The 14,454-nt window shown below is 39.2% G+C and overlaps 1 protein-coding gene across 1 annotated transcript in view; it reads left to right on the top strand.

The window, feature by feature from the left end:
- The first annotated feature begins 1,127 nt into the window (after positions 1-1,127).
- LOC139723786 (ceramide synthase 1-like) overlaps positions 1,128-14,454 on the top strand; it is a 28,645-nt gene continuing 15,318 nt past the window's right edge. Inside the window, exon 1 of the mRNA XM_071634994.1 lies at positions 1,128-1,574. Within this exon, the coding sequence (XP_071491095.1) occupies positions 1,335-1,574 (240 nt within the window). The 5' untranslated portion in view covers positions 1,128-1,334. The remainder of the gene's footprint in view (positions 1,575-14,454) is intronic.

Here is a 14,454-nt window from a genome sequence, read left to right as displayed (position 1 = left end):
AAATCAAATCAAATCAAATCGAATCGAATCGAATCGAATCGAATCGAATCGAATCAAGTCAAGTCAAGTCAAGTCAAGTCAAGTCAAATCAAATCAAATCAAATCAAATCAAATCAAATCAAATCAAATCAAATCAAATCAAATCAAATCAAATCAAATCAAATCAAATTGACTTCCAGCATGTTTTCATGCCCAAATATGCCGGATGGTAGATGGATAAACCACCGTAGCAGATCACCATCGTAAAGACGTGTGTGTGTTTATGTTGGAGCGGTGGTTTCACTAACTTGACACAGAAATAGATAAAGTGGTTGAATGAACTAGGCCATGAAAAGGAGACTGGGACAAGCAAAACAAAATGGTATTGATATAGATTGATGAAGGAATTGAATTGATGAGATTATGACAAAAAAGCAGGAATTTATAGCGACAGATTTAAACAACTTTCCCCTAATTACTTTGTATTTGTTTTTGGATTTGGGTCAATTGGAAGAACGAGAAGCGATTTTCACTAGATGGTATATGATCGTGCGGAGATTCTGAAAAGGACACGGACACGCCCATCAGCTTAAACTCTTGCGCGCAGCGCCATCTCGCGTTAGGGGTGTTCGTAGATGCGAAAAAAAAAATGGTGTCGAATCGTATTTTGTTAAATGTTTTCAAAGAAATGTATCAATAATTCTGCATTTTTTCACAGGAAATTAGGTGATTAATATATTTCATGACTTCATCTTTAAGTTTAAAATTTTAGAACGGGATTTGTTACTATATTCTAAAACATTATCTATCTAAATGGTAATTCGTCAACGCGGTGTGGGGTGATTTGTAGCCCCACCCCCTTTTATTTTCTTATTTGTTCGCTGTGTACAACACACACATTCACAACATACTAGTACTCGAGTATATGATCAATCTGGACCTGTCGCACTACGTCTCTTTGTACATCTTGACGGGACGGACGGACCGGTCGGCAATCGCGATGCGATCGCGTTGAATGGCCGTGTATTGTACCTGTACTGGCTGTTCTAGTAGCGTGCGTGTGTGTGTGTGGCGATGACTCATGTGATAGCTCGTGAACACACATCGGAGCTAGCGCGAGTGGTGTGGTGACGAGCTGAGAAGTACGATAGGAATAGGATCTCTAGGAGATCGTGTCATGCGGATGCTTCAACGTACCGAAGAACTGTTTTATTGAATTTTGTAAAATTACTCTCGGATTGACGGTAATGCTGCCCATGATTCGGGTCCCTGAGTGCTGAAAAGAGGAAGATAACGACTGAAGAAAAGTCGTTGTGATAGGTTTTCTACTCTGGCAACATACACAATCGTCCACAATGGCAGCAACAACAATGTCGTGGTCGTGGTCGGAATATTTTCCCTATCCTGATTATGTGGGACTGATACGGATGGTCGTCACCGACTTGCCTGAATACTATCGGACCGAACCATCAGAAGGCACATTTAACGAACTCCGAAAGTATAGCTACATAACAATGGATGAAGTAAAGACAGCCGTGATCTTGGCTGTGGTATGGACTCTTGTAAGAACTCTTCTTACAGTGTTAATATTCAAGGTGAGATGAGAATCTAGCGTTACCGGTCTTGAGTTGTAGCGGTTACTTTGTAAATTTACTGTATTTTTAGTACCGGCGGCAATCGTCCGCAAGTAAAACTTTGTCTTTGCTTAAAACCTCTGACCTCTGTACATTTTACTATTCACAGTCATGTCAATGACAATCACTGACCAGTGCCTGGCCTGGCTGGGTAAACCGGTAAACCACCATTTGCATCTCTACTCCTGACTCTAACTGACTAACATTTTAATAGGCCTAAGTTTACAGGCGAAAAAGTGAAATAAGCCCCACCGAAGTGCGCGTGCACGCACCGGTGCGTTAGCAAGCAAGGGTAATTTATCTCCTAACCATGCTAACGTTAGGCCTACGGCTAGGGTTTGGGTTTAGGGTTAGGTAGGGTTGTATTTATGGTTGAATTGGCTGTTAAATTAGTCGAGGGACATTATTAGGGAGTCCTTCCGAGAATAAAAAGTTGAACAAAAGATGCTATGCTGTGGAAATCGGCCCCACCGCTATATCAATCTCGCGTAAACGCCGTTTGGTGGGGCCGCATTCACGAGTATCATACTGTGGAAGGAAGCCCTACCGCCGTGCTTACCTACCGATGTGCGCCACACGGTTGGGCTGAATTCACGAGTATAAACAGGCGAGCCGCCGAAGTACATGTATTAGTACGGACACGCAGTGGTGGGGCCTATTTCACGAGTATGCCGGCCTACATTTGACCGGAAGATCGGTCTGTATCTGGTTGTCGGGGAATGTTCCGCGGAGACTGCGTCTGGCTTCATGGATCCTATACATGTCTACGGATGAGAGCGATATCGTCAAAATATAAAAGACTCCTCCGGACAGACGGATCTTTCTGTCTAGGCCTACATGTGTGCAAGCCTACGTACTGTACTGTCCATGCCCTATCGCTATCCTTATAAATTATGCTTAGCTGCTTAGTTCGTCTTTGGCCTTGCCCTTGGCCTTGGCATATTAAACCCCTGTGCTGACCCTGTCTTGACCGAAAGATCAGTCTGTATCTGGTCGTCTGGGATATCTAGGACAGATGTTCCGCAGAGATTGCGTCTGGCTTCAGGGAATCCCCTCATGTGGACACTGGAGGAGAGCCGATAAAGTCTAAAATTAAAAATGACAAAAGACTCCTCCGGACAGACCGATTTTTCTGCCTACACTAGTACAGTGACCACTAACAGTTATTTGAAGTAATTAACCTTCATTATAGAATGGGTAGCGAGAATCCTGCGATCTCATTTGTCGAGAGCTATGTGTTGATTTTTACTGGCCGCACACTGAGTCACAGTGGTAAACATGTTATCGCGCACTTGTAGCAAGACCAAGACTCTTGGCAAGAGTACGCGTACTTGTAACAAAGGTTCACGCACTCAGTACGAGACTCCTATTGGCTAAAACAACCAGTGATCAGTTTTTATTATATAAACATGTACCTCATATGGGCAAGTCCAAGATAAGGTCCCCAAAGAAGGCAAAATTTCATCTTTGCTGAATATTGACATGTTTGCTATCATTTTGAGGCTTACGAGCTGAAGTTTTGATTTCCACAGAGGAAAATATGATATTATGTAAATTTCAAGGGCTTCATTTGCATACATGTGAAATACAGCAATGTTACGTATGGGACACAACTGCCCTTCATCAATTGAAGTAAACACTTTACTATTCAGTTTTTTAGTAGTAACTATCCAGATATTAAATACAGGGCATGCATACTCAGGTTGGTCATAAAAATATAAAATATGAATGATTAAATATGATTATGATGGTAAATATTTTAGGAATATTGATTCCCTTGACAATCTGGTTCAGTATTTGAGTAATTTCAACTGATTCCACTTCAATAATTATGCAAAATACCCATAAACATGGTTCTCCACACACTAAACGAATGCGGGACAAAGGGCATGCATACTCAGGTTGGTCATAAAAACTATGAAATATGATTAAATATGATTATGATGGTAAATATTTGGGGAATATTGTTCCCTTGACAATCTGGTTCAGTATTTGAGTAGTTTCAACTGATTCTACTTAAATAGTTATAAATGCAAAATACCCATAAACATGACTCTCCGCACACTAAACGAATGGGGGACAAAGTGTCCCATACGTACAATGTAGTGTAACTGTCCCATACAGTACGTAACACGTCACGTCTGTCTTCAATTACAAAGTAAACCTGTAATTAGTGCTTTTTGCCTCATGACTTGAAACTTACCTCTGATAATCTTGAGTGTTGTGACTTTCATCACAGTGATCGAGTTTCAAGTTGTAGTTAATGAAATACTTTTAGAGAGTTTTGAGGTTGAAAAAAATGTTAAAAAAAACAAAAATTTTCTGGTCCCATACGTAATGGCACATATTTTCTCTTCTAGAATATAATTGTCAAGGTCATTTTTTGCCATTTTTTACATGATTATACTTCTCTTAAATATCAATCACCATGATAAAGTTCAATGTGATCAAAGGCCGTTAACACTATTTTTCAGGTCATAAAAGTCTCTGAATGTCCCATACATGATGCGTGCGTTATCTTGGACTTGCCCATATATAGATTCCTCTCATTTGATTGGTTAAAAGTGGAGTCACGAAAATAGCTGTGCCCCATTTTTGATCAAAATGACGTCATGATTTACTGTGCCCGGGGCATAGAATCAACTGTGCCCTGTAAATAGGTTTGGAGACAGTCGCAACCCACTGACCTATATGTACACTATAGTGTACATAGGTCAGTGTCGCAACCTTGTACACATAGATCACTCATATGTATGCACCAATGATATGACCGCTGCGCTGTCAATCGGCGTTGATTACGAGTGCTGTAAAAGAGACTAGAATCTATATTTTTGTTATCTATATTTCGGAATCTATATTTTCGGTATATAAAACAAATTGACAGCTTGATATTCAGGGCGCAGTTTGAATTATGTACAACTGTAGGCCCTCGGTGATGTGAAAACCATGACTATGCCCTCAGCTTCGCTTCAGGTATAGTTATGGTTTTCACATAACCTTGGGCCCATAATTTTAACTGTACCCCTCATAGCAGTCATTATTTGTATATGGTACTGATGCATGGTACCAGAGAAACCATTTGTCCAGTAAAAACTGATGCATGGTTTTCGAACTCTCGTCTATGCCAAGCCAAAAGAAAATGCATCCAGTAATTTTGTCATCCAGTAATATGATAGAAAAATGGGTTTTTGGCAGAAAATTACCCATTTTATATTAAATCAGATGACGCACATGTCTTTTCATGCGTCAGTCGGAATATAGTGTGCATGCGGTAACTATGGAATTTAGCCAAAACCCACTCGGCTTCGCCTCGTGGGTTAAGCACTCCATAGTTACCTTATGCACACAATTTTGCCTGACGCACTCAGACCTGTGCGTCATTTGTATACTGACGTAATAGCTTAGAATGTCGCCACTTCTGTACAACGACAGGGCCCACCACCGCCACAGCCAAGGGCTGTAAAAGATTTAAAGTTGAAGACTCTAGTGTAAATTCTTCGACTTTTAAGTTTAATCCATGTTGTTATGGTACATGTACTATAAACCTAAGAATCTAGTCAAGTTACGTAAGTTTCCATATTTCAAATTTAGGGGCACCCGATGATGGCCATGGCCCATTCTTCCTACGGACCTATTTAACCCATTGAGGACGAGTCCCAAGTTTACTCGGGCAGGTGTCAATGGGAAATGTGTGTTGTAGCAAAGTCAGGGATAGCAAAAGTTTACATATTTTCTACTTCTAGTATTAAAAAAAAACTGCACCAAAGGCAAAAGTTTGACCTTCTGTGCCAAAATACAACTGCATGCATGCACAAGTGTCTGAAATGGTTTTTGTACTTGGTGGTTGAACTTTGTTTGGAACGGCGTTTACTGTATGGTTGAATTCAACAATAATTTACACAATCCTGTTGCTGTACTGAAGTCGCGGACTTCCATACATGTACAGTATGAGTTGCTGTACATACGGAAGTCGATGTGCTTCACACATCGAGCACAACGTCTGGTTGGGCTATTCAAGTGGGGTGGGTCAAATTATGGGTGACTTTCTACTCTAGAATAGGACATTCATATCAGTGCTACCTGGAGTCCCACCTTTCCAAATTATGCTAATTTCCCTGCACTGGCATTTATAGCATTGCATTGTACTTTTGTTCCTCTGTGGGGCTGTACTCCTGTACTACACAAGTGTAGTTGTGTGGGTGTATAACTACATTGTATGAATCTATGCGTATGATCATTCATTCATTCTTCAGTACTAAGCTCACTCGTAGGGATTTGGGCTGAAAGTTATCCGGGTATGACTACAATGTGTACACACAGATACTACTGTACATGTAGACAAGATATGAAAATTAGAAACATCATTCAAGGATATCTGTCTCCTACAAGATTAAGTTGACACCAATAGAAGAATGCTCAAAATTACTATTTATGGAAGGGACATCACTCTTGTCCAGTACACGGGTATGCCATGTAGTGCCCCCTCTCTTCTCTTTAAAGAAAAAACTAAACAAAACGAAAGAAAGTGTATTGTCTGTTCATGATAAGCTTCTTTTTTTTTCAGATTTGATACTCAAAAACAAACCAAAAATAAAAAATACTTGAGAAACATCATTTAGTTGGCAATATGTACATGTTCCAAATTCCACACAATTATTCTGCTAAAATTGTCCAAAAAAAAAAGAAGAAGAAAATCACCACAAAACCAAAAGCATTGGGTAGTTGAGCACATTGTTTTCATAGACTGCTTCAGGTGCTGATACCAAACTGGTATCATATGAATGTACAGTGTTGTGCTTGCTGTGTGCACAGTGTAAATAGGCAGGCTAAACAGGTTGTTTTACCTGTTTCATACTGTACAAAGTCTGAATGGTACAGTATGGCTGAACCATCTCATGCTGGTACATACACTGTAGTATCTGTCTGCAGAATCACAGACCTCGCCTAGTACATATGTACAGTCTCTCCTTGCACAGACTGAGCACAAGAGCCACTGCTTCCCATTTAACCCGCTGAGGACAGGCTGATTTTGCTATAACACACATTTTCCATAGACACTTACACGAGTACACCATGGACTAGTCTTATTTGGGTTAATTCATTGTATAGGGAACCTCACAATGTAATTGGACAGACTTAGTTCCTTATATTATACTGCTATTGGCAAATTAATTTCTTTTTGTATAGCGTAGTAATCAAAAGCTGTTGCATATATCGGGTATCATACTAGGCCCTTGAACACACTGTACAAACTCTTTATCCTATTAATCTGTGATGTGTTTGGGTAAAGATTAGTGGTTAACTTGGCTACACAATCTCTGAAATGAAAAGAAAAAGAAGAATCCAAACATCCCTCTAAAATATGCTGTTGAGATTACAGTTCAAAGGTCATGTGACTGGGCCTACTTTTATGAGCTTGAGTTTGTTGTTACAACAGATTACCTTGTTACAGTAAAACTTAGTCTTCACAGTTTATGTGATGGAGGGAAACTACAAACATTGCAATGTGATTGTGAATAAACTAAGGGTGTGTTTATGCTCAATTTGCGAAGGCAGAATCAGCGTTTTGAAACGCTGATTCGAAACGCTGATTCAAAACGCTGTTCACGGGAGCACTGTTTATGCTCACTTTCTTCGAGCCTTGGAAAGAGCGTTTGCGATTGCTTCGCTGACCTCAGCATAGGCAGGTCAAATTGGGGGGCGTGCTGCGATCGGTGGCCTGGCCTGGGAGAACAGCTGGGAAAGACATACCGGTATATGCGTATGCACAGTACATGGGAAAACTGCACAGGCCAGGGTAGCTAACTGGCCGGGCGCGCGCTTTTTCACGGGAACCGGAAAGGCGTTTAGATGACGTCACTCTAAACGCGTTTAGAAACGCTGTTGCATTCATGCTTCCCCGTCAAACGCGATCGTAAATGCACCTTTTTGTGCGTTTTTGATCGGCGTTTTGAATCAGCATTTCTATCGAAATGAGCATGAACGTAACAGCGTTTTGCACTAATCACATTTCAAACATTTCAAAAGCCTGATTTTGGCCCCCAAAATGGAAGCATAAATGCACCCTAATTTGACCCATTTAGCAAAATATAGAAGAACAAAATAATTGGCAATCCTGCCTCTACCATCACGTTTGTAGGAATTCCATGTTTAGACTGTCCTGTGAATATTTTTGTCTATAGATGATATGCAAACCTGGTTGAATAAGTGACTTACCAGTATTTATTGATGTCACTGTAAAAGCTGTTATTTTCGTATGGGTTTAATTTTTTTGGTGAATTTTACGAGTCACTGTTGGGCTCCTTTAATATCATTATGTGCAGATATGATCGCCATGTACACTTAAAGTAGCATGTGAGTTCAATAGCCTGATGTCAAATTGCAAAAACAACATCTCGGGAGAATGTCTGTGACCTTGTCCTTGGCAAAACATCTGTATGCAAAAATAACCCAGCTACACGTACATGTAATACAGTATACATTGTACATACAATTGTACACTGTATGTACATTGTACTTACACACTGTACTATGTTTCACAGTTCACAGCAAGAAATTATGGATTACATGTACCATAGTATGTTGTTACTAGGGTTCATCTCGTTCTGTATTCCCTCACTTTATTTATTTGTTCAGTAGGCCTTCTTCGATTTCTCCAAGTGGACTGTTTACAATCCCTAACTCTGTGCCTTCAAACTAAATGCTATTCTTTCTGGTAGGTACAGTATAATATATTATAATAATATGATAAAGTACTATATTATATAGTCCCACCTATACATATTATGTATGGTTGGGACTATGATTTGGATGATTGTACTGCCCATAATCCGTTATACATCTGATATCATTTAATGCCCATACCCATTTAATATGCGTTATTAACCACTTGCAGATGGAAAAAAAAAAATCACTGCTTTAGTGTTTCAAAATAGTTCTAAAATGTCAGTTAGGGATAGAGACAACGATGTAAAAATGTTAATCAGTTGGTATAATCATTCTGTAATAAGTAAATTACAAAATAGGAACTATTGATAAAATGGTTTCTGGAATAAACTGTCAACAGTTATGGTTTAAGTGAGAAAATAGTGATATTTTATGCTTTATTGCAACATTTTTACCTCGTCATTCCCAAGGTTCGTTATTCCGAAGGCTCTTTAGTCTGAAGATTCGTTATTCCGAAGGTTCGTTATTCCTAATGTCATTTTCGGATTAACGAATCTCCGGAATAACAAACCTTTGGAATAACGCCACAAATGTTCGGATTAACGAACCCTTTTTCATTTTCGGATTAACGAACCTCTAAGTAGGTATAGGGAATTTGTGTGTTTCGGATTAACAAATCTTCGGAATAATGAACCTTTGGAATAGCGAACTTTCGGAATAACGAACAGCACCCATTTTTATATGGTTTGTAGGATGTGATGTGACTGATCATGTATCATATACAATCATGATCATGTACAATCATGTACACTGTACTATGTGCACATATATGCATCAGATGTGATAGCTCAAAACATTTTTTAAATCACTGTTCCCATTCACTGTGGGCAGTGAGTTACTGTTTCCATATGCCAAATATTTTGCGAGGTTTTTATTTTTGCTAATTTTGCGAGTCAGGTGCTATTCGCGAAATTAAAGACACGCGAAAATATTGACTCTGATCCCGATGTGGATGTGACGTACACGTGTACATTTCTCCGTTCAGTACAGGACTCCACGATCGCGAATTTAACCACTCGCGAAATTGTTGGGGATTCCCGATTCACGAAAATTTAGACTCGCGAAATATATGACGTATACAGTAGCTCAGTCAGTATCACCTCTGCCTCATAATCCAAAGTACCCTGGTTCAATTCCAGGGTCCCACCTGTAGCAATGTTGTGTGTTATCATACTGTTCCCTCTAGTTACAGGCAAAACATTCTGTCCCTCGGATAGGACAAATTGTACAGTAAAATGGAGGTCTCGTGTGTGAGAGAGTCACAACTCGTGCACATAAAAGATCTCGCCTCATGTTAGTACAGTCATTGCAAAGAGCAAAGTGTTCAACCCGGTGAAGTGGTCCCGCCTTCATACAATGTACATTCAACTGGACCCCATGGAAGACCAGCTACAACTGTAGTGCAGCTGAATATGGGCTATCCAGCCATCTTGTCAGATGGAAGTGAATAAAACAAACCAGTGGTAAACAGTAGTAATCAACATCAGAATGACAGGGTCTTCAGACTTCTCCTTTCAGCAGTGTGACAAATCCTTGAGTCATGCACAGTTAAATGCTTTAATGCTATACTATACAACAAGAATGCAAGCATTGTCAATTCCACGCCATTCAGTCAATGGGTCAGTAATACAACAGATGAGCCACGTGATCAATAATAGGCATTCAGTTGACTTCCTTTCAACTTTACAACGTACCAGGTACAATGTACACTCTTGTACTGTACTTCACTGACAATATGCATGGATCTACCACTACCAGACTGATGGTTGGGTTATACACACCCCTTTAGAATAGTAACACTTACATGGATAGTTACTAGGTGGTGTACATGTTTTATTGATCATTATACCCAAAAGTGAAATGTGGCTTGTAAAATGTGGCTAATATTCTTGAAATGTAAAGTACAATGATCCAATGTATTGTTTGCTCCATGCTGTGGTGAAAATGGTAATCAGAGTCATTTGAAATGGAGGTCAGGCACCTTCAAAACTTATAAATCTGAGCAAGCATGAGCGGAAAGCATTTAGAACTTTACGTACACTGCGCGTTACATGTTCGGAGATTTGTATTATACGTATGTGTGTGTGGGGGGGGGGGGGGAGGCAGGGTTGTTTGTCTGTTTTGCTAGACACTGCAGTCAGTTTTGCTGTGGCAATGTTGTGGTACTGACACAACATTTGCTCTTGCGATGATTGCTCCGTTCTGACTTTCTCCAAGGACTTTGGGTTAGGGTTGTGATGGGATTTTATGTTTAGTTTGATGTGAGGATTTGGATTAGGGTTAGGGATATAATATGTTTATGGGTAGATTTTATGTCTGGCTTTAGCATGCAGATATTTCATGGCAGCAATTGTCATAGGAACAAATGTCATAACGGTACCTGTTACATATCCATGGTAGACCTTCCTACACTGTACTTGTTGGTCTACTGTAAAAGTGGAAATTTTCGCACATTTCGCACAACCAGAAACTCGCGCGAAAATAAAAGCACGCGAATATTTTTGCTTGCCATATGTGCCTGTGCATGATGTCTTGATTCCGCGGAATTTAAAACACGCGAAACTCTTCCGACCCGGCCAAGCACGAAAAATTAGTCACGCGAAAATATATTCCACTTTTACAGTATTGTACGTGGTTGTATGTGCGGTCACGTACAATTGTACATTCGTGTAAAGATATTAATTTTACATTCCTCAGTGTGGTAAGAAGTTGTTGTTTTGTTTTGTTTTGTTGTGTTTTGTTTTGTTTTTTGCTAGGAGTAGTAGAAGGCATGATAGAAAAGTTTTGAAGAATGGAGACAGTTTATGGTTGATATAGATCTGTATGTTCAGTGTTTATTTTAACCTTGAGATATTTCAAAATCACATTTTAGAAAATTGTTGTACAGGTAGAATCACTTTTTTCTTTCAATTTGTCTCTTTTTTTCTGAGCTTACCACTAACAGTTAATTTGTTGTCATACAGTTGTATATGGAGCATGTTATTGATTATTTCTTCTTCAAATCCAATCTAGGAAACAATTATTTGTATTTAGCATGTGCCATAACAGTAGTAATGGGTGATCAGTGGGTTATGATTAGGAGAGAACATGACTTAGCATATATCTCTTTGATTGTAAAGGTACCAGCAAGAGCTTGAAGTGTAGTTTTATACCGTAGTGCAAGTACTCTGAAAGGTTGGGGTTATTTGACAAGACAAAGTTAGAGGATATGTGCATGATGCATACGTGTACAGTTGTAGCATGTATAGATACCAAAACGTTCATTAGTTGTCATGTCAATGACTTGATTTGTGTAGACCTACAGTTCATACATTTCATCAGAAAAGCAGCAGAATCATATGATGATATTTTAGAGAATTTGGTAGAAATACAGTACCTGTCTGTTTGCATTCACAAGAAAAAGTTTGAACAATGGCAGCATTTCAGATAGGGACTGCTTGATTTAATTATTAGTATATCAAAAGCAGGAGAACAGAAAAATTCCACCGGAAACTTACTATGTTTTACACCTACAGTATTTCCACTTGCATAAAGTTTCAGAGACCTTGCCCTTTGTCAAGTGATTTTTTTTTTTTTTTTTTTTCAGTGTGCATGTACTGAAGTTGCTTAACAGTTTGGCTTGTTAATATTCAGATCATCACTATTTTGGAGCACAATCTGAAAGTCATGGATTTGGTCAAATGCAAACTAGTATTTTCATGAAATAAGCGTGTCAGACAACCCCCAATATCAAAGAAAATGAAATGAAGAAAGTGACTCAGCTCGGTATTCTTTGTAGCTAACGAAGGGACGGATTACGAAGATCTTATATACAATGTATGTAAGTATTGTAGACAATTGTTTACATTGGAACCCCCTTTGCAACTATCACCTTAATAGGGCTGTCTTTAAAATCAAATCAAACAAAAAAACATCCTTCCGATATTTTTCATACTTTGTTACATGTTTATGTAGCCTGCATGCTCAGCTGTTGGAAATCTGTTCCTGTGTGTGTGTGTGTGCTTGGAGGGGGGGGGGGGGGGGGGGTACGAATGTAATTTGCATTAATCCCTCATCAGTAGGGATTACACATTTCTTTTGAAAAGGGGGAGTGCCTGGTCTCATGCTTGGCCAGAAGCCATTCAACAATTCCACAAGGCTCATTCATGCTCATTCCCCTTCCATCCTTTTGTGATCCTTTGTCTTCTGGGTAGAGATTAGAGCCAAAGGGGTGGCAGATGGTGTCATTCCAGCCCTTGCACTCTGACCACCACTGTCCCTTTGTTGGGCAGATCGATCAGCTTTGGACACAAATCATTAATTAGTTCTGACCAGCTTGTAGACCCCCTCCAATCTGTCCAAAATGCACATAGATGTTGTCCCTTTGTTACAAAAGTCAGAATTGCCTGGATATTGCTGTGGAGTTGCTTTGTTTCTGTTGTTCAGTTTTGGCGCTCAGCTTCGGGTACATGCAATACCTTGATCATTCACTTCAAGTATGAAAGGCACCAGGTATTTTCACCACCCTCAATTGATTACACAACTAATAATCTCATGTTTAAAGTCATGTGGTATCCATTTGTGCTGCATCGGAACAGTCTCATATCTTTAAAAAACCCAAAATGATATGCATTGTGCATGTTAATTTCATCCAGTGATCACAAAGAATAGTGTGCACAGAGTTTTTCCCAGCTTGTTTGGTCAGGATGCTACCCTAAACAGACTAATTTACAAACAATTTCCACATGACCAAGTTTTAAGGTGAGAGCACACTATTGTAGTTTTAGTTTATTGTATTCAACTTTCAAAGAGCTAGATTTTTTTTTTTCATGCCATTGATAGCATTCCATAAAACCTATAGAAATTAATACATGTACTACAAACTGGCTTGCCGTATTGTACGTGTACATATACGTACATGTAATGTACAGTGTAGGGATGTGATTAAATGCATGCCCTATAGAGTTGATTATAGTCATGGTAGTATTAAAAAGAGATAAAATCCAAACAAATGTATCAATGATCAGAAAAATAAAATCAGCCTTGTCTAGCAAATTTAGACTGTTTCTTTAATATTGGAGATATACCCAATAGCATTGATTTTTTTAATAGTCTCATCAATATGTGGTATATTACATGCTGTCAATTAGAGGTGACTATAAAGGGTGCAGAAGTGATGGAAACACCAAACCTGTATGTTCATTATGTGAAGAAAATACAGTGAACAAAGCGAAATAAGCAATCTCCTCTTGGGGTGTTATGTTAAAAATCATACTCTTTAAAAATATACATGCTCCTTTTACCATTTGAAAGAGACAATTATTGCACAAGACATTGACAGTCTGCGTGCAGCACAAATATATGAAATTTCTCATTATTTGGGTTTAAGCTTGACAAATTTGAGACCTCCCCATCCTTGTGCGAATAGCTGGCGTAATTGACAATATATCATCCGATGTAGATTAATGTTGGATGACTTGTGTTTGCTGGTAATCATGCATGGTGGTAAAAGTGCTGTGTACCCTTCAATCCGCAATGATTGGAGCAATAATTGTGACTGCTTCTTCCAATCAGCGAGACCGGGTTTGGTGTCGACAAGATTACTTGCAGTGGCTTTGCAACGGTGTTTGCACCTCATGATGCTTAAACATGATGAGTGCCTCCAGTTTCGCCGACCACTTTTCCTACAGTGTTGCATTTTGGCTTCAGCGAGCTTCATTGACTCTCAGTAGCTTCGTTGCTGGAAAAAGACAGACACAGTCTCTGAAGTAGCAGACTATAAAAGCCAGCTACTCGTATCGATGTGATATTTATTCTGCACGACAGAGCGTGTAGACTTCAGTGATGTGTGAAGAAGATTCATGGGGAGTGCTTGATTGCTGATTCATGTTTTAGAGTACGCTTTTTTTTTTTCGGGGGGGGGGGGGGGGTGTTTTCTTTGTTTACCCATGACTTAAAGGGACTGTACAGTACTGATTGAGGTGGGGATTCATGTTTTGAACATTTATAAAGTGAGATAATGAGAAACCTCTTGTGAAATATGAAAAAGCATGTAATTTTAAGAAGGATTCAACGTTTATTTGATGAAAATTGGTGGAGATATCCCAAAAATTGATAATAATGAAAGGCGACAGGC

This window comes from Diadema antillarum, unplaced genomic scaffold (assembly GCF_040938485.1).
Source record: "Diadema antillarum isolate AM-2024a unplaced genomic scaffold, OU_Dant_1.0 scf00000200, whole genome shotgun sequence".
In the NCBI taxonomy this organism is placed as follows: Eukaryota; Metazoa; Echinodermata; class Echinoidea; order Diadematoida; family Diadematidae; genus Diadema; species Diadema antillarum.
The sequence above is the reverse complement of the archived record's forward strand: the minus strand, read 5'-3'. Positions and strand labels throughout refer to the sequence as shown.